Source organism: Phyllobates terribilis, unplaced genomic scaffold (genome assembly GCF_046119375.1).
Source record: "Phyllobates terribilis strain yellow unplaced genomic scaffold, ASM4611937v1 Scaffold_5__5_contigs__length_657084704, whole genome shotgun sequence".
Lineage (NCBI taxonomy): Eukaryota > Metazoa > Chordata > Amphibia > Anura > Dendrobatidae > Phyllobates > Phyllobates terribilis.
This window is the reverse complement of record NW_027362765.1, coordinates 174,847,008-174,869,219: the sequence shown is the minus strand read 5'-3', so window position 1 is coordinate 174,869,219 and position 22,212 is coordinate 174,847,008. Positions and strand designations below refer to the sequence as shown.

At 41.1% G+C, this 22,212-nt stretch overlaps 1 protein-coding gene across 1 annotated transcript in view; it reads left to right on the top strand.

Moving 5' to 3' along the window:
* SKAP1 (src kinase associated phosphoprotein 1) overlaps positions 1–22,212 on the top strand; it is a 682,301-nt gene that overhangs the window by 586,561 nt on the left and 73,528 nt on the right. The window contains exons 10-11 of the mRNA XM_073683515.1: positions 5,048–5,086; positions 11,586–11,701. Coding sequence (XP_073539616.1) covers positions 5,048–5,086; positions 11,586–11,701 — 155 coding nt within the window. The remainder of the gene's footprint in view (positions 1–5,047; positions 5,087–11,585; positions 11,702–22,212) is intronic.

Here is a 22,212-nt window from a genome sequence, read left to right as displayed (position 1 = left end):
ACTATGTGCAGGGAGCGGTCCCGCACCACACCCGGCACATTAACCCCCGCAATGCTGCGATCGAAGTCGATCACAGCATTGCGGTGGCTAAGGGGAGGTGATCCGTATACTCACCTCCTCTTCCGGCCTCCAGCGCTGTCTGCCGCGGCTTCCCGGATGTTGCCATGACGACCCGATGTCATCATGACAACATGCGGGTCTCCTGACAGCAGGAAGATTTTTTGGTCATGCGCAGTACATGACCAAACTATCTTCTCACTGTGCAGCGCTGACAGCCTGCATGGCACAGGGATGGTGCTCCATCCCTATGCTATGCAGGCGATCAGAATAAAAAAAGTGAAAGTCCCATAGTGGGATAAAGTATACAAATAAAAAAACTGTCAGAAAGTGAAAAAAAAAAAAATTGTAAAAATATAAAAAAAAATAATAAAAAAATAATCACCAAAAGTAAAAATATAATGTACCCATCAATAAATATTATTATGAAAAAAAAACAAAAAACAATAAAAGTACACATATTTGGTATCGCTGCATCCGGAATGATGTGCCCTATAAAATTGTCCCACTAGTTAACCCCTTCAGTGAACACAGTAAAAAAAAAAAAAAAAAAATGAAACAAAAAACAATGCTTTATCATCATACCGCCAAACAAAAAATGGAATAACACGCGATCAAAAAGACAAATATAAATAAAAATGGTACCGCTGAAAACGTCATCTCATCCCGCAAAAAACAAGCCACTATACAGCTCCCTCAACCGAAAAATAAAAAAGTTATAGCTCTCAGAATAAAGCGATGCAAAAAAAATATTTTTTTCTATAAATTGCTTTTATTGTGTAAAAGCGCCAAAACATAAAAAAACTATCTAAATGTGGTAACGATGTAAACGTACTGACCCGAAGAATAAAGCTACCTTATCAATTTTACCACACGCGGAGCAGAATAAAAAGAATTAAAAAAAAAACAATTCCTGAATTGTTGGTTTTTGTTTATTCTGCCTCCCAAAAATCGGAATAGAAAGTGATCAAAAAATGTCACGTGCCTGAAAATGGCTCCAATAAAAACATCAACTCATCCCGCAAAAAACAAGCCGTCACATGATTCTCTCGGCCAAAACATGGAAAAATTATAGCTCTCAAAATATGGCGATGCAAAAACTAGATTTTACAAAATGTGTCTTTTAGTGTGTGACAGCTGTCAATCATAAAAACCCGATATGATTCTGGTATCTCTGTAGTCGCACCGACCCGAAGAATAAAGTCGTCTAATCACTTATACCGCATGAGGAACAGCATAAAAAATAAACGCTAGGGCTGCGGTTGGGGTTAGGGTTGTTTTTTTTTTCAAAAGTAAAAAAAAAAAAAAGATGACGATATGGCAACTAGTGTTGAGCGCAAGTGCTCGCTACTTGAGTTTGCATCGGGTGCTCGGGTATGCATTGAGTATCGCGGGTGCTCCAGTGACATGCTCGAGCCTCCGCCCCATATGCTTCGCGGCCAAAAAAACCTTGCGGCGATTGCCTGCCATATACGAGCGATCCCCGCATGTTTTTTTTTGGGTGTCTAATAACCGTGATACATGCGGGCGGGGACTCGAGCATGTCACTCGAGCACCCTTGATACATGTTGCATACCTGAGTACCCGATGCAAACTCAAGTAGTGAGCACTTGCGCTCAAGACTAATGACAACTTATTCAATATGATGACCTAATGTTATCAAATTCTGTGTCGTACCTCTGGGTTCAAAATGTTCACTATACCCCTTGATAAAATCCTTGAGGGATGTAGTTTCCAAAATGGGGTCACTTGTGGGGGGGTTTCCACTATTTAGGCACATCAGGGGCTCTCCAAACGCAACATGGCGTCCGCTCTCGATTCCAGCCGATTTTGCGTTCAAAAAGTCACACAGTGCTCCTTCCCTTCTGAACTCTTCCGTGCGCCCAAACACTGTATTTTCCCCACACATGGGGTATTGGCGTACTCAGGAGAAATTGCACAAAAGTTTTTGGGGTCCATTTTCTCCTCTTACCCTTGTGAAAATAAAAAAATTGGGGCTAAAACATCATTTATGTGGAAAAAGTTAGATTTTTTTATTTTCACGGCTCCATGTTATAAACTTCTGTAAAGGACTTGGGGGTTCAAGGTGCTCACCATACATCTAGATAAGTTCCCTGAGGGGTCTAGTTTCCAAAATGGTGTCACTTGTGGGTGGTTTCCGCTGTTTAGGCACATCAGGGGCTCCCCAAATGCAACATGGCATCCGCTAATTATTCAAGCAAATTTTACAATCAAAAAGTCAAATGGCGCTGCTTCCCTTCTGAACCCTGCCGTTTGCCCAAGCAGTGGTATTCCCCCACTGTTATGGGGTATTTGCTTACTCAGGAGAAATTGCACAACAAACTGCATGGTGCAATTTCTCCTGTTACCCTTATGAAAATGCAAAAGTGGGGGCTGAAAAACATTTTTGTGGGAAAAATGTGAAAATTTTATTTTTACGGCTCAATGTTATAAACTTCTGTGAAGCACCTGGGGGTTCAAGTCAAATGGCGCTCCTTCCCTTCCCAACCCTGCCGTGCACCCAAACAGTGGTTTTTCCCCACATATTGCGTATTTGCGTGCCCAGGGGAAATTGCACAACAAATTTTGGGGTCCATTTTTTCCTGTTACCCCTGCGAAAATATAAAAAAAATTGGGTCTAAAGTAACATTTTTGTGAAAAAGTTAAATGTTCATTTTTTTCTTCCACATTCCAAAAATTCCTGTGAAGCACCTGAAGGGTTAATAAAGTTCTTGAATGTGGTTTTGAGCACCTTGAGGGGTGCAATTTTTAGAATGGTGTCACTTTTGGGTATTTTCTGTCATATAGGCCCCTCAAAGTGACTTCAAATATGATGTGGTCCCTAAAAAAATGGTTTTGTAAATTTTGTTGGAAAAATGAGAAATCGCTGGTCAACTTTTAACCCTTATAGCTCCCTACTAAAAAAAAAAATTTTGGTTCCAAAATGGTGCTGATGTAAAGTAGACATGTGGGAAATGTTATTTATTAACTATTTTGTGTGACATATCTCTCTGATTTAAGGGGATAAAAATTCAAATTTTGAAAATTGCAAAATTTTCAACATTTTCGTGAAATTTCCGTTTTTTTCACAAATAAACGCAAGTGATATCGAAGAAATTTTACCACAGTCATGAAGTACAATATGTCATGAAGAAACATTCTCAGAATCAGGGGGATCCGTTGAAGCCTTCCAGAGTAATTACCTCATAAAGTGACACTGGTCAGAATTGTAAAAATTTGCCTGGTCATTAACGTGCAAACCACCTTGGGTTGTAAAGGAGTGAAACTTAAGGTATCGTCGGCGAAGTTGGGTCCTAAATTCATTGGGCCATATGGGATTCTGGAAGTAGTCAATCGAGTGCCTTTTAGCCTGAAACATCCTCCTTCTCTTCGTATTCCTAATGTCTTCCATAGATCCCTATTAAAGGAGTTTGTTCCTTTGATATTACTTCCCTCATCCCTTCCTACTCTGGTCTCTGTCGATGAAGGTTTGGAGTACAAGGTACAGAGGATCGAGAATTCTCGGGGGGTCCGAAACTCCCTCCAATATCTTATCAATTGGAAGGTATATGGTCCCGAGGAGAGATCCTTGGTCCTGGCTCCATCTGTGAAGGCCGATCATTTGGTCAGGGCCTTCCCAAGTTTCCAGGGAAACCTGGGAGTCTGGTGGCCCCCAAGAAGAAGGGGTACTGTCATGATTCCACCACTCAGTGTCCTAGGGAAAAATCACCAGTTGTTTAAAATAGAATTTTTTGATAAATATATATATTTTTTCCATTCTTGACAATTTTTTTCCATATCACAATAATAATTAAGAAATCGACATCTTGCTATTTTCACACTTACCCCTTTGAAGCGATGGGGGGGTTAGACTCAACTTCCTGCTCATTCAGAAAGTACATGTACATTAGCAGCATTAGATTGACTCTAGGTCCTGTTTTTTTTTACTGAAGTGTCTAATGTGCATGTGAAAAGGTCATTGTGAAGAGAGATTTTTTTTAATACTTAAAGACAGGTATTTGGGGCTAAAAATCAGTTTTGCATTTGGGTTGCATTTGAATGTTGCACATCTTGCCCTCTATAGCCACTGAAATTCTCTGTCTATTGCTGGCTGCAGAATGAGTTAACCGAGTATCCTTCAGTCAGCCCCAATGACAGACAGGGAGTTTGTAACTCTTTAACTTTCTTAATCTAAATATGCAGGAAAACGGAGCTTTTAAAAGTCAAACGGTGCAACATTTTTATTGAAACCCAATTGCAAAAATAATTTTTAGGTTAAAATACACGCATTTAAGGGGAAAAAAAATTCTCCCCAAACGTGGACAACTCCTACGGAATTCACAGGAAAATGGGACTCTGTGATGGAGGTATGTATGCAGCTATAGTTGTGTGTGATCCCAACTAGAAACACAAGAGTTGTATTTGCATGCTGCCCCATTATTACTTGTGACTATCCAAAGTCCCAGCTTACACATTTGTGTTCTATAGTTAATAAATTCCTATGTTGGATATTTGCATATTTGATTCCGTACTGTTGGGTGCCTACACTGATCGTGTCTCAGATGTTTGGTATGGTTGTGTGCCACGCCATACAATATTCACTCTGCACTGTTTTTTTATGAAGGTCATCTGTAATGAGTTGCAATACACAACATGTCAGATACCGTAATTTATTTAATTTTGCGAATTAATACCAATGAAATTCTGATGACTGGTACCTTTTGTGTTGCTACATTATGTGTCTAGTGCCAAGAAGAAAAGTGAATGCTCATTCCACTCTGCAATGATGGATACATTTTTTAGATATGAGAGAGAGATTTAAAAATCTGGCAATGGATTCTTTTAAGTGATCTTATTTAGGATTCTGACATGTCACTTTTGCTTTTTTTTTTTATTATTATTATCATGGACGGCTAAGGCTAAATTGTATTAATAGACTTAGTTAAGGAACTTGCTTCTGGCTCTTGATTCCTATTTTTTTTAATTACAGGTGAGGAAGAAGAAAATGAAGATTTGTCCATGTTTAAAGGTAAATGTTATTTAATGAAATATGGAGACCTACAGTAAGCGCTTCCAGTGAGTGGTTCAACAAGTGGGGTCTGCATTTGGGAGCCATATTGAAATATAAGACACATTGCACAAATTTGAGCTCAGTTTAATAAATATTACTTAACACTGTTCAAGGGAAACCATTTGCATGCAGAATTATTTTAATTTATATTACAATTGTCTTCTGTTCTACTTTTTTATTAAGAGTATCTACTCATACCTTAAAAATTGTGACACTCTACTTTTAAGGGCAGGGACACACTGCCTTATTTCACGTCCGAGGATCGCATGGTAAACCTAGTACTGGCCGGCACCTCTCCTGACCTGAGCTTGACAGCTGCATAGAAATCCATCATGCTGTCATGCTCAGGTTAGGAGAGGTGCCGGCCAGTCCGTTCAGTGGGATGTGATCATCGCATGAGTTATATGGCCATGTGTCCCTGCCCTAACATATTGAAAAACCTACAATTCAAAATTAATGTGACCAATTAAGTAATCCTCAATCACTCAGACTTGTGAAAAGAAGATATTTTTCAATTCATGCTGCTAAAAATGTATGGATTTCTTGATCACACCTTAGTTCATGTGATGCCAATCCCATATGATTTCCTGGCCTCCGCTGATGTTGCCTCCTTTTCACGACCCATATTGCCTTCTGGCCTGTTCACTGTATGAATCATCATTACGTACATCACATATGTGAGGGGCTATAAATACTCACTCTTAGGCCACGGCCCTACTATCAGTATTTGGTCAGTATTTTTTCTCAGGAGTGGGAGCCAAAACCAGGAGTGGGTGATAAATGCAGAATTGGTGACTTGTTTCTATTATATTTTTTCCCTGATTGTTCCTCACCTGGTTTTGGCTTCCACTCCTGAGAAAAAATACTGACCAAATACTGATAGTGGGGCCGTGGCCTTACACTGAGCATGCATGTTTTAAAGGGAATCTGTCACCAAGTTTTTGGTACCTATTCTGAGAGCAGCATACAGTGGTGGCCAAAAGTATTGGCACCCCTGCAATTCTGTCAGCTAATACTCAGTTTCTTCCTGAAAATGATTGCAATCACAAATTCTTTGGTATTATTATCTTCATTTAATTTGTCTTCAATAAAAAAACACAAAAAGAATTGTCCTAAAGCCAAATTGGATACAATTCCACACCAAACCTAAAAAAGGGGGTGGACAAAAGTATTGGCACTATTTGAAAAATCATGTGATGCTTCTCTAATTCGTGTAATTAACAGCACCTGTAACTTACCTGTGGCACCTAACAGGTGTTGGCAATAACTAAATCACACTTGCAGCCAGTTAACATGGATTAAAGTTGACTCAACCTCTGTCCTGTGTCCTTGTGTGTACCACATTGAGCATGGAGAAAAGAAAGAAGACCAAAGAACTGTCTGAGGACTTGAGAAACCAAATTGTGAGGAAGCATGAGCAATCTCAAGGCTACAAGTCCATCTCCAAAGACCTGAATGTTCCTGTGTCTTCCGTGCGCAGTGTCATCAAGAAGTTTAAAGCCCATGGCACTGTGGCTAACCTCCCTAGATGTGGACGGAAAAGAAAAATTGACGAGAGATTTCAACGCAAGATTGTGCGGATGGTGGATAAAGAACCTCGACTAACATCCAAACAAGTTCAAGCTGCCCTGCAGTCCGAGGGTACAACAGTGTCAACCCGTACTATCCGTCGGCGTCTGAATGAAAAGGGACTGTATGGTAGGATACCCAGGAAGACCCCACTTCTTACCCCGAGACATAAAAAAGCCAGGCTGGAGTTTGCCAAAACTTACCTGAGAAAGCCTAAAACGTTTTGGAAGAATGTTCTCTGGTCAGATGAGACAAAAGTAGAGCTTTTTGGGAAAAAGCATCAACATAGAGTGTACAGGGAAAAAAAAGAGGCATTCAAAGAAAAGAACACGGTCCCTACAGTTAAACATGGCGGAGGTTCCCTGATGTTTTGGGGTTGCTTTGCTGCCTTTGGCACTGGACTGCTTGACCGTGTGCATGGCATTATGAAGTCTGAAGACTAGCAACAAATTTTGCAGCATAATGTAGGGCCCAGTGTGAGAAAGCTGGGTCTCCCTCAGAGGTCATGGGTCTTCCAGCAGGACAATGACCCAAAACACACTTCCAAAAGCACTATAAAATGGTTTGAGAGAAAGCACTGGAGACTTCTAAGGTGGCCAGCAACGAGTCCAGACCTGAATCCCATAGAACACCTGTGGAGAGATCTCAAAATGGCAGTTTGGAGAAGGCACCCTTCAAATATCAGGAACCTGGAGCAGTTTGCCAAAGAAGAATGGTCTACAATTCCAGCAGAGCATTGTAAGAAACTCATTGATGGTTACCGGAAGCGGTTGTTCGCAGTTATTTTGGCTAAAGGTTGTGCAACCAAGTATTAGGCTGAGGGTGCCAATACTTTTGTCTGGCCCATTTTTGGAGTTTTGTGTGAAATGATCAATGATTTGATTTTTCTGCTTCATTCTCTTTTGTGTTTTTTCCTTGCAAGCAAATTAAATGAAGATAATAATACCAAAGAATTTGTGATTGCAATCATTTTCAGGAAGAAACTGAGTATTATCTGACAGAATTGCAGGGGTGCCAATACTTTTGGCCACCACTGTAATATAGGGACAGAAGCACTGATTCCAGTGTTGTAACTTACTGGACTGCATGTTGTAATTTTTACAAAATCATTGTCATATCAGCAGGAGGTTATCACGAGAAGACTAGTAAACCTGCTGCCAGGCAGTCCAACCATGCTTCCACCACTGATTGGTAGCTTTCTGCCTATGCATAGTGTACACAGAAAGCTGCCAATCAGTTATACAGAGCTCAGCATTCAGAGAACTGGTAGATCGGCAGCAGATAAAACAGTGATTTTATCAAAACTGCAGCAACCAGTAAAGTAAGTGATACATCACTGGAATCAGGGTCTCTGCTCCTATATCATGCTGCCCTAGATGGGGTAGCAAAAATATGGTGACCTATTCCCTTTAAATCTGCTCAATTTGCTCGAGATGTGCTCAATACATTTCCACCATTGAGCTGCATTGCTCTCTGGGTGTGGAGGGTGTATATAATGCTGGAAGGGTACTAAGTGTATGAAAATGGTGCCAGTAGGTAGTGTGGGCAGGCATGTTACCTATTAGGGCCGTGTTCTTGGCATACCTGGAATATTTTAGAATAAAGCGTAGATGTTTGCAGTAAAAGAGCCTATCCCTGATTCATGTGCTTGAGCCGTCTTCTCCTCAGGCATGCAAAGTGAAGTCAGGAGTATGGTGGGCAGCTTCAGCTTCCCACTGCATGCCGGAGGATAAGACATCTTGCACACATGAATAAGATTTCAAGTGCTATGGGTGAGAAGGTCAGGGACTTGCTGGTATGTCATTCACAACTCTTTGGGAGTGATGACTGCAGATTGATCTTGACTACACCTGAATCAGTTTTAACCTTGATTATTTTTTGCTGTAATAAGGTCATGATAAGAAGACTTTTTAGGAGGCTAATACTGCGCTGGTGGTAGATTTCAGGGGTAAATTCTGCTATCAGGTTCCCTTTAATCTGATCATTGAGAGGACATTCTTGGTCATAGCAACAAATGCCACTAATAAGCCCTGAACCCCTTGCTTATTCCCTGCTTCATGTATAATTCTTATTTCCCACCCCTTTTAACACTTTACTGTTACACTTTACCAGATGAAAAAATGCAGATCTATGTATGGATAATCCTAGTTGTATCTTTCCACTTTTTTGTGAGATTCTTCATAGCCTTTACAACATGACAGTTGAAGATCTTGTTACTTCTACATAGTAGTCATTACAGACAGAAAACTGCAAAGCTTCCTGATCTTTCTGCTCCCAGGCTTAGAACAGCCATATGTTTCCTGAATAGGTCACTGATCATCTCTCCGATGTACTTCCCATGTCTGCTCAGGAAGACCTATTGGCAGCTGGGAAATGGATGCAGCTTTCAACTTGCAGATTTCAAGGTCACTGTAGGAGGCCAACATTAAAAGGCCTAGCAAGATCTCACCGTCTATAAAGAGAGTCAATATGAATGCAAGAAATAATATTATTTTGTGTGTATAGAGCGTTCTGAGCTTAATGATCATAAATATTCTCTTGATGATTGACTTTCAATGTGGTCTGTTGGGCATTCAGTATTTTTGACGGCGAGAATAGCATTGCAGACTGCAATTTTATTTTTGTCAAAAATTCCTAAAACCTTGATGGAAAGTACATAATACAGATGAAAATAAAGACTTACTACTGAAGAGGTTATCAAATGTTCTATTGGTATGAAATAGTATAAAATAACGAAGTACACTCTCTCCTCCCCCATTGCCCAGCGATTTAGCACTGGTCCTCCTGCCATCACCCCTGCTTTTGGTTACAAAAGTCAATGCCCACAGTGGTGCTGAAGAACTGACATCAATGTTCAACAATGGGAGACATAATGCTATGTGGGCTGCTGTGTAATTGGCTGCAGCAGTCATATGGTGACCACTTGTAAATGAGAGCCATGAGGATCACCAGAACATTAGTGCTGGATCTCTGGAGCAAAGAAGAGAAGAGATAAGAATTATTTGGTTTGACATTTTACCCCATTAATTTTTAGCAGTTTTTAAGTTGAAAATTTCTTTGCTATAAATAACTAAAAATAATCATCAGTTAATTAAAATACAGACATCACAGAGTGTTACCCTCCATGAACCTTACTAAATTGTTATAATCATATGGACTGTCCCTTGATTATCAATTGCTATGCTATTAAATAGAGGGGTTAACCAGTCTCTTATTGACTTAAGGCCCCGTCACACTAAGCGAGATCGCTGCTGAGTCACAAGTTTTATGACGCAACAGCGACCTCAGTAGCGATCTCGCTACATTTGACACTTAGCAGCGACCAGGCCCCTGGTCATGTCAGAATGGTCTGGACCTTTTTTTGATCGTTGAGGCCACACTGGGTAGCATGCATCGGTGTGTTTGACACCTTACCAACGACCTTGTTGACAACTCAGACACAGCAACACATAGGCGTGCATCGTTATACAGATCGTTACGGGTCGCCGCATCGTTGCTGTGTCGTTCGGAAGATCTGACTGTTTGACAGCTCACCAGCGACCACACAGCGACGCAGCAACGATCCCTGACAGGTCGTATCGTTGTCGGGATCGCTGTAGCGTCGCTTAGTGTGACGGGGCCTTAACATTGATGGCCTAGCCCAGGGATAAGATTGGTGGCCATCCGATCAGGATCCTATCTTATCAGTTATTTTACGCCTTTTTACCTGTGGCAAACTTTTATTTAGTGGGTATGCAAGATACTGCACTCCCTTTAAAGTGAATAAGGCTGCATTGCAAATTCTGAGCAGCACGGTGGCCCAACGGTTAGCACTGTAGCACTGGAGTTCTGGGTTCAAATCCCACCAAGGACAACATCTGCAAGGAGTTTGTATGTTCTCCCTGTGTTTGCGTGGGTTTCCTCCCACACTACACACACACTGATAGGGAATTTAGATCCTAGGACTAAGATATCAGTTTTAAATGGTTAAATATTCTTTTTAAAGGGAATCCGTCCAGAGGGATTAGCTATGTAATCTCACGGCAGCATGAGGTAGGGGCTGAGACAATGATTTCAGCGATGTGTCACTTATTAGGCTGTGTGCTGTTTTTTTTAATACAATAAGTGCTTTATCAGCAGATTATCACTTCCCGGACCGTTGCCCGCATGTCCCATGGTCCAACCACCAGCACTGATTAGCAGCTTACTGTCAATATACAATGTACACAGAATGCTGTGGTGTGAGCGGGGTTAGCTTTCTGAGCTCTGCTACATGTAAGAACTCTGATTGTGGCACAACTGCTGCACCCTGTAAACTAAGTGATACATCACTAGAGTCTCTTTTCCTTATGCTGCGTTCATATGAGATAGCAAAACTCTGGTGACAGATTCCCTTTAACATGGCCACTGGCTTTTAATATTTTTTAAATTTTGCATGTTGTATTTTAATTTTATGAGTCAATTATGAAATTGGGTAAAATCTTCATTAAACTGTGTCTCATATCTTTTGACAAGTAGCAGAACTGAATATTTTTAACCTGGTTTTAGGTAAAGTAAAAGCAGAAAATTATTTTCTAATGTGGCAAATGTTTATAAAGGTGCATTGTTAGACTGTAAATGTTTCTACAAAAAATATCTTTTCTGTGTGGTGCAGTGGGATGACAGTAATTGGCTTTGATGGTGGGAATAAAAAGCTCATGGACAGGCTGCTGTAATTTACCAGATTGTGATGTAGATAGGAAATGCATTGTGTCACTTCTATCGTCAATACTGTAAAGATTGTTCATCTCCTTTAGATAAGTTCCCTATAGAGATGCGATGTCTCTGTGTTAGCAGAAATGACGCTGTGTATTCAGATAAACGTTCTGTTTGTCTTGTCTAATATGTGCACTTGTATTGCTTTCTTCAGCAGGGGAGTCTGTAATTAACTATGCAGATTATTACCAGGGAATCTGGAATTGCAAGAGTGACAAGAGTGATGAGCTGTCATTCCAGCGTGGAGACATTATCCGTATTCTAAGCAAGGTAAAAAAAAATAAGGAATGAAGGAGGAAGGGTGTCATATTTGAAGCCTATAAGCACAAAAAAATCCCTTATGCCCTATATGTATAGTGATATACATGCTATAAGGTAATTTATTAGAAAATTGAATGTGTATACATCATTCCCAACAACACCGCATGAATTTTTTAGTTTTAAAGGGCTTTTCTGGCATTAAAATAAGTGAATAAAACATTATATTTTCGTTTTAAAATATTTTTAAGTTTTCAATTAACAAAACATTATATTTTCAAGACTAATAATGATGCATAAAGCCATACATATATATTAAAAAAAAAACTTCATTTGTGTTCTGTTGGAGCAGTGATGCAATTGGTATTACTAATGTGTTTCCGTTTTAGCGCTACACTTTCAGCTCTATGTCAGTTTACTAAGCATGTGTGGAGCTGCACAATATTGATGATGCCACGCATGCTCAGTAGCAGGATGCCTATAAGCATGTTTTGTCATTGCTGATATTTTGACCACTCCGTTGCTGGCATCTGGAGCAGGAACAGGGCAAAAGCACAGCGGCCCCGGCACCATGAGACCGCCCTCTTGAATACACCTAGAGAAATATTAAAGGTGTGCCAACTGGAAAATGACTCCTTTTTAAAAATTGTAACACAGGGATGAGACAAAAAAAAATTAGTCTGACAACCCTTTTATCATAAATTATGATCAGTATAGTTCAGCTATGATATTATTGACATTATCTAGTCTTCCATTGTATGTCTGCTGAGGATGATGGAAATCCTGCCATAACTGTGTCATCACGTCTTTCTTTCACTCATTCATAAATATACACCCTTTATTTCATGTCCTTTATTTGATGTAGATTACACACAGATATAGATGAAACATTATTACTTCTTTTCTGTAAATAAGGGTGAAAAAAATTACCAGGATCATAAATATCTTGATACTAATAAGCTTACAATAGATGACAAAAATGTGATTGTAGGCATCAGTTGTCTTTTGCCCTAAAAGGACCCCGATAATTATCTTGTCGCCTGTTTGTTCCATTTGATCTATTCACATGGCCAGAATTTTCCAAGGACTAATTCAATCCAAGCTGTCTTGTTGGTGTTAGTACACAAGAAGCTGAATTGTTTTGATTTTTCTACAGTTTTGTGCATCATCAAAAACACACAACAAAGCTGCAACAATTGTGTCACCTTTTGAGATGAGGATGATGAGATCACCTGTTAGGTCATACATGTGAAACTCTGGTCCATTGGCCAAATCTGGCCCGCAGAGTGATTATATTTTGCCCGCGACACCAGAACCATCACCTTTATGTGTGGCTATTATTCTGTATGGAGGACTATGTGGGTCCCATTATACTGTATGGAAAGCTATATGGGCCATTATACAGTTTGGAGGACTATGTGGGGCCCATTATTTTGTATGGGGGACTGTGTGGGGCCCATTATTTTGTATGGAGGATTATGGGGGTCCCTTTATACTGTATACTGTTGGCCCACAACTTTGTCCAAGTTTTTCATTTTGGCCCTCTGTGTGTTTGAGTTTGACATCCCTGTGTTAGGTGATCTATTGTCCAGGAAATAAAATACATTTTATAACACTCCTGTAATGAGAGAATGTTGTAGATGGGGAACACAATTTTTGCTGAGTTAGATCTGACAATTGTTTTTGACTAACTTTTGGTTTCTGAATTCAAAAGTCACCCCAGTTTTTCTCTATCACAACAGTTTTGTAAGCTACAGGATACCCTCCCTTTGTCTCTAAAACCGTACAAAATGTCCATACAATGCAAAATAATGCAAAAATAACTTGAACATAATGTTTATTTAAAGCTATTTTGTTCGTGCACAGGATATCTTGTTACTGGAAGTCAAATTATGTGCAAGTAGTAAAGTTGTGCAGCAGTTAAGGTAAAAATTTACGCTCTTTGCTTTTCCTGGAGTGTTCAATCCGTGGACAATCTCGCCTGACGCTCCAACAATAATCAGCCATCATATGTATACCCCATCTACCCTGATACCATTCCTCCATGACCTTCAAATCCTGGTGGAATCGTTCACCTTACTCATCACTGACTGCACCAAGGTTTTCAGGAAAATTGGCAAGATGGCTATGCAGAAAATGCATCTTGTTGCAACCAAACATTTTGTAGCTCTCCAAGAGTTTTTGGACCATTTTGGTGTAATTGTATGCTTGTCTATTTCCAAGAAAGTTCTTGACAAGGTCTCTGAATGATAACCAAGCATTATTATTTTGGAGTTCTGACATTGTCCATATGATGAGCTGCCGAATTTGTGTACCATCAAACACACCGGCCTTTTTTTTTTTTTAAATGTCAGGCTAGAAAATGCTAAAATGAGGCAATTGAAAAAGTGTTCTTCAGTTGGCACAGCTTTAACAAATTGCTTCCTGAGACCCAGGTTCAGGTGCAGATGTGGGAATATAATGTTTTTTCTGTCAACAAGTGGCTCGTGTAGATCACCAGGCTGGAGGTCAGATCTTGGAGTCCAATTCTTGTCCACCCAATGCTTCTCACGAGCTATGCTGTCCTACATACACAGAAGGCAATGATACTTGGTGTACCCGCATTGCTGACCAAGAGTAAGCATATCATTTAAAGGTCAAAACAGATGATCCTATTGTGTTTGTGATATTTCAACAACTGAATAACTCTTTATGTCTCCGTATTCTTCACAAAAAGAAAATTAATAGCCAATTGGGACTGCACCAAAGAAGTTGCCATCGTGGAGGAGGACACACTTTAATCTCCACTTTGAGCTATCGATGAACAGTCGCCATTCATTTGAGCTAAGATTTGAATTCCCAATTCCTCAATTAAACCATGTATGTTAAGCCAATACACAAAGCCACTGTCACTTCTAATATATTGCAGAAATGTACTTTCTCCAGATAGAAATTAGGATACCTCCTTTTTCAAGCAAGTTTTTCTCATGCCATTTTGATGCTAGGAGTTCTGAAGCCTTTTTTGATAGTTCCAAATTTTGAGCCAAATTGTTCTACTCCTACTGGTCAAATCCCTTACGAACGGAGACATCTTCAATTTCAAAATCTTCATCATTGCTGTTACTTTGTTCTTCACCAAAATGCTGTTCTTGAAAAGAGGGTAGTTCAAGGAAAACTGGCAATGGGATGTCAGCTGAATGAGGATGTTAAACTAGGATACTCTTTTATATTTATTTTTCTTGTTATATCCTGAAGTTCTCACTTTACAAAAGTAAAAGTCACTGGAATGATCTCTTGGCTTTCACCAAACCATAGGTATACCAAATGGCATCTTATGATGTGTTCCCTTCATCCACATTCTTAAACTCTCAGCACACTGCTTGCTCACCTTGTCAGGGGTCCAAGACTTCTCTTAATCACCAAGTATTTCTTTGAATTATGCAAAATAGGCTTGCTTCACAAATGTGCTGATGTTCATCCTTTGACTGGGAATGGTGAAATTGCCACTGATATAACAAAGGGAATCAGGCTGTTAAGGCACTTACTACGAGAAATAGCAGAGACAGACATGATCTGAAAGAAAGGAAGAAATAAGTGGGTAAATAAAAATTTAAATTCTTCTAACCCCTTGTATACAGACATTTGGAATACGTTTCACTACATAGAGTGGCACACAACCCCTCACCACACTGTCTCACATGTACCTGAATAGCCTAGACAAATCACAACCTGTTGACGGTCTCCATGGTCGTCCTCCGCCCCTCCACACCTGAGGGCGATTCACTCTCGGCTAGTAGGAGAACACTAGTGCTACTCTCGACCCAACTTAAAGTAATCGCATTAAGATAAGCTGTAGAGAAAAAACCTGACGTGATAAAAGAAAACCAACTGCAGTTTTGAAATCAGTATGCCTATTTTAATCAGCAGAAAAATCGCTCAACAAAAATTATGTGCAATATTGTTCCCTGATGTGATTAATTAAAGTGGTCCCACTACCTTGTCCTACAATCTGAATTGGGTTGTCCGAGAGTTTAAAAAAAAAAAATAATTAAACTATCTGCAGAGTGTGTTACTAAAAAAACATTACTCACCTGTTAAATCCCCTAACTCCAGCTGTCCCACTAAGGCCAGATTCACACATTCATGTGTCACAGTTTATGTACAGTCTGCGGTGCATAGTCTGGCTGTGGTTCTCCTGACCCTAACCTGATAGCCTCATATCTTCCTATGTGACTGTTGAATGAAGGCAAAAGATTAAACTCCCACCTATTTCCGCAGCATGAATTTACAGGATACAGATCTCAAACCCCGAACTCCTGTCAGTTTACGCTGCAGATATATTTCACAGCATATGCATGTGATTTCTTAAAATCTCATGCACTTTGCTGGCTATATAAAAGACAGCAGATTTTCCATAAGCAAATTTGCAGCGAAATATCAGCTGTGTCTTCAAACCATGGGAATTTAGTCTATTTTGGCCTCCAGGACAAGACCATCACCCCCACCCCCACTTTTTTTTGTGTTCGCCTTGTAAAGATTTTTCATCGATGAGGACATTATTTTTTTTTTGCTAACTGCATTATATTTTTAAGGCTCATGTTAGTACACATAATGTATGAGTTACACTAACTTATAATGTTAGTATAACTCATTATGTATACTAACACATAATGTTAATACGCATAATTATCCTTCACTTTACTAGACATGGCCGTGCGCTGTGTGTCTGTGTCCGCTAGTAATGACACTGCTGGGTCGGCACTGCATCTTTAATATTGCTTGTGTGTCGCTCCTGCCTCGTCATTACTAGCAGACACAGCGCACTGCGCGCGGCCATGTCTGGTAAAGTGACAGATCAAACAGTGCCAACGGTCTGGGGAGCGGCCCGGACCCCAACAGTGAGTGGGCCCCCCCTGATGGTCCAAGGCCATGTCTATGATAGTGAAAGTGAAGGCCATCAAACACGCCGGCAGCCATGCACAGCCACATGCCAGAGGAGCTGGACAGGAGACAGGCCAGGGGCAGGTGAGCGAGCCTTGTTGTCGGCTTCCATAATCCCCAAATTAAAAATATTTCTAAGGTGTCTGTGTGTGCGCGTGTCTGCGTACTGTGTCTGCACAGATATGCGTACGCTGTGTGTGCGCATATAGCATTCTCTGTGTGTGTGTGTGTGTGCATGTCTGTGTACCGTGTGTGTGCGTGCACGTCTGCGTCCCGTGTGTGTGCACGTGTCTGCGTACCGTGTGTGTGCATGTCTGCGTACCGTGTGTATGTCTGCGTACTGTATATGTGTGCATGTCTGCATATGTGAAGGGTGAGAGGGCAGGCTGGGCCCTGTGTTGTATACCTATATTTCTCCTCCGTATCTGTGCATCATGAATCGTGGTATGTGTTAAAGGGGCCCACGGAAACCTGTAGCTGGCCCTTTACCCAAACCTTAACTGAACGTTTAAATGGGAATCGTGGACATGGGCCACTCTCGAGACCTGGAGTGAAGGAAGAGATCCGTTCCACTACCTTCCTACAGATTTCTCCAAAAATAAAAGACCATATCAGGTTTTCCTAAATCTGACTTGATCAAATAGTTTGACCAAATCCACACTCTTTTTTATTTTGCATTGTAACGACCGTTGTGGCTGTAATTACAGTGCTCTCCAGCGGGTTCAGTATCTTTCTATGCACATCCTGGGGGACACATAACGACACTCGTATATGATTCCCCTCACTGCCTCACAGTAGTTACAATTGCCCATTTTGCCTTTCTTCCCAGTTAATTCTTCTGTTTTCCATTAGGTCTATGAAAAACAAGTGTTTGTGTTTTTTATTTACACATTTTCTGAAGGAAAAACAGGGATCATATAAAGCGTTAATACCTCGTGATATATTCTACCAAGCATTAAGCAGATTCTATTTTGTGGATTGATTGATGATATTTTTTTAAATCTATATCCCAGACAGTGGAATCTAATTTAGGGGTCCGTAGCAACAGGAGACGCACAAACCTAAGAGGTCACTTCAGGACCACATCTTAATTCACCAGACTTGTTCTGCTTCTACAGTGAACACACATATTAAGTGCATGACTTGAATATGGTTCTGTCCACATCTGTGCGATCTGCTTTCCACCACAGGTTTTAGTATTTTTAGTGCAAAAACAGCCTGATGGGAACCTGATGGACCTCGTTACAGGTCATTGAGAGATTTTAAAATCTATTTGAGAACAGATAAAACATAGCAGTCATGGCTCCCTTATCCTGACTCTAATGTGGACAATGCCCAGGACAGGCTACACTTACATTATGCAACAAGGTTTCACACACTGGAGATAATGGTGTTTTTTTCTCAAAGGAGAAATTTGCGTTTTGTGGACAAGTGTTAAGCCGACAGCTATTTGATGTATACAGATAACTACAGTATATCCGGTCCCCCAGCAGTTTTTACACTACTGCACTGACTTCTAGTGATCAACACTAAAAACTACAATGTGATATAAGCTCATGATCACCAAGAGTGGAAGTCATCTGATTGTTCCAGCCACCCACACAACAAGGAGAAAGCATCAGAACCACCACATTACATTACAATGACCAATGTTTGCTTATTAGGCCACTAGGTGACCTCATGCTAAAATGCATTACAACTTTTACTTTGTATGACTTCTGCACTTTACCCCTAGGAGTTATGTATAGTATTACAACATACTTTAGATCGGTTTCATTTACCAGCTGTTTGCACACATGAGTTTCAGACAATTGACTAATAGTAAGCTATAAAACTTTAGATCTGCTACACTAAGCCTGTCTGGGTGACTGATTCTGCTCTGCCAAGCCTGTTTGTCCCAGTTCTCTAGGCGTGACTGTAGGGTGGCACCAGCTGATATCCATGTATGCTACCTGCTCCTACAATTGCTGCTTTTCCTATAGATACAGAGTTGGGCTTATAGAAAAAATTCTGTTGGGTTGTATCTAGGAATAAAAACTCCCTGAGCTGTTTACAGGCTGACAACATTTTACAGATTATATATAGATACTCCAAAAGCTTGAGTGACTTTGTCATATATAGGGCAATAATTTTACCCTGATCTTTATTACCCAGAGCTGCTTTCACAACTCCTGTGTCACTCCAGAATATGTCATCGTTGACCAGACAGTCCAGTAATCTGCTGTTCATCAAAAGACAGAGAAGCTACAGCCCAAACAATTGTTATATACACTTTATTAGTTCATTTTATTAGTAAGTCCACTAAGTCAAGTGTCCTAAGTAGCTTTCATTGTGGATATTATTGAATGTCACATATACGCCATGTTGTATGCCCTCTGTATTCTTAGGCTGATTGCTAACGAGTTAAATCTGTGTAGATCTAAGCAGATACGTCCCGATATATTGAGACATAGTCAAGGGGCAGCATTTATGCGGGGGCATTTATGCATATAGCATTTATGCATACTTTATCGAAGTGCCATAATTTATCAAAGTGCCGCGTCAGTTAGATATGGCAGTTGGACAGGGCAGGAGACAGGTAAGACATGCAAGACAATTAAACAAACTTGCTTCCAGGTCATCTTTTTGGCAAACAGTATTCTCCATTTGTATCTGTGCCATTTATATTCTGGCTGCTACAATCATCCACATTCACCGTTCTCCCACAAATTCGGCACACTTCATCCATATTAACCCCTCACTCCTCTCTTCTCCTATGTACAGCTGTCATGCTCTCTTCACAATGTTATACCACACAGATCCATTCATTCCCACCATACAACACAGGAAACACTCTCACATATCACTCAACCATCTGCTCACTCTCTGTATCTTCCTTCTCTTAGTCGCAGGTGATATTTCTCCTAATCCAGGACCCTCCAGTAATAATAACACTAACTCCCTGTTACATTCAGAAACCCTGCTAATCTCATTAATATTCCCTGCATATCTTCTGTCTCATTCAACTGTGCCCTTTGGAATGCGCGCTCAGCATGTAATAAACTCTCTTACATCCATGACTTTTTCCTCTCTAATTCCCTCAACCTTCTGGCTCTCACTGAAACCTGGATCCAGCAGTCGGACACCACCGCCGCTGCAGCTCTCTCCTATGGTGGCCTACACTTCTCTCATACTCCGAGACCTGACAACAGATCAGGTGGAGGTGTTGGTCTGCTTCTTTCAACAAAATGTACTTTTCAGGTTATCCCCCCAGTACCCTCCCTTATCTTCCCTTCTTTTGAGGCCCACACAGTCAGACTCTACCGGCCCTTCTCCCTGCGAGTGGCGGTTGTCTATCGCCCTCCAGGTCCCTCCCGTCAGTTCCTGGATCACTTTGCTGCCTGGCTTCCAAATTTTCTATCCTGCGACATCCCCACGATAATCATGGGAGATTTTAACATCCCAATTGGCGATCCTCTTTCCCCATCTGCCGCTCACCTTTTATCACTAACCTCCTCCTTCGGCCTTTCACTGCTTGCTAATTCTCCTACACATGAGGACGGGAACACATTGGACCTGATCTTCTCCCGGCTTTGCTCAGTACATGACTTTACTAATTCTCCCCTTCCACTGTCTGACCATAATCTTCTTTCATTCTCGGTCAAGAACTGTGACTCTACTCAAGACCCCCCCCCCACTTTCCACACTTATAGAAATATACGCGCCATTAACACCCAGAAACTTATGAAAAAGTTGCAATCATCATTGGCCCCAATCTCCTCCCTCTCATGTCCCGACTCTGCATTGAAGCATTATAATGAAATAATGCTATGGGCCCTGGATGAAGCTGCACCTCCTACACAAAGAACAATTCGGCATAGACAGCGACAACCCTGGCACACGCCTCAAACACGTCTTCTCCAGCGGTGTTCCAGGTGCACTGAAAGGCTGTGGAGAAAATCGAATCTGCCCGAAGATTTCCTCCATTATAAATTTATGCTGAAAACATATAACTCTGCGCTTCACCTCTCCAAACAAACCTACTTTAACAACCTCATAATCTCACTTTCCAATAATCCTAAACGACTCTTTGACACGTTTCATTCTCTCCTCAATCAAACAGCACAGGCCCCGATCACCAACCTCAGCGCAGACAATCTGGCCAATTATTTAAAAGAAAAAATTGACCATAGCCGTCAGGAAATTTTATCCCAATCCCCAAACGTTTTGCATGCTCTCCCCCGCCACATTGTATCTTGCTCACTTTCTGATTTCGAACCAGTCACGGAAGATGAAGTGATCAGACTCCTTGCATCTTCTCGCCCTACCACCTGCACCAGTGACCCTATTCCCTCACATCTCCTTCAGTCCCTTGCTCCAGCTGTCACCACTCACCTAACTAAAATTTTCAACCTCTCCCTCTCATCTGGTATCTTTCCCTCTTCTTTTAAACACGCCAGCATACATCCATTACTTAAAAAAACATCCCTTGACCAGAACTGCACGGCCAACTACAGACCTGTTTCCAATCTTCCCTTTATCTCTAAACTCTTGGAACGCCTGGTCCATTCCCGTCTAATCCGCTATCTCTCAGACAACTCTCTTCTTGACCCTTTACAATCTGGTTTCCGCTCTTTACATTCTACTGAAACTGCCCTCACTAAAGTCTCTAATGATCTACTAACAGCTAAATCTAATGGTCACTATTCTCTGCTGATTCTCCTGGATCTCTCTGCAGCATTTGACACTGTGGATCACCAGCTCCTCCTCACTATGCTCCGCACTATTGGCCTCAAGGACACTGTTCTCTCCTGGTTCTCCTCCTATTTCTCTGACCGCTGCTTCTCTGTGTCTTTCACCGGCTCCTCCTCCTCTCTCCTTCCCTTATTGTAGGGGTTCCTCAAGGATCAGTCCTAGGCCCCCTTCTTTTCTCCTTATACACCGCTCCCATTGGACAAACAATCAGCAGATTCGGTTTTCAGTACCATCTCTATGCTGATGACACGCTGATGACACCCAATTATACACCTCTGCTCCAGACATCACCCCTGCATTACTACAAAAGACCAGTGATTGTCTTTCTGCTGTGTCTAACATTATGTCCTCCCTCTGTCTAAAACTGAATCTGTCAAAAACTGAACTACTCCTATTTCCTCCCTCCACTAACCTACGTGTGCCCGATATTGCCATTTCCGTTTGTGGCTCAACCATTACTCCCCAGCAACAAGCCCGCTGTCTTGGGGTAATTTTTGACTCAGATCTTTCCTTCACTCCTCACATCAAATCACTCGCTCGTTCATGTCATTTACACCTCAAAAACATCTCAAGAATCAGACTTTTTTCACCTTTGACTCGGCAAAAACTCTTACTGACGCTCTTATTCATTCTCGTCTGGACTACTGCAACTCTCTACTTATCGGACTCCCTCTTACTAAACTCTCCCCTCTCCAATCCGTCCTTAATGCAGCAGCCGGGATCATATTCCTCGCCAGCCGCTACACTGATGCCTCTTCCCTGTGCCAGTCATTGCATTGGTTACCCATCCAATATAGAGTTCAATTTAAACTTATCACGCTTACCCACAAAGCGCTCCATGCTTCAGTACCCCCCTACATCTCCTCCCT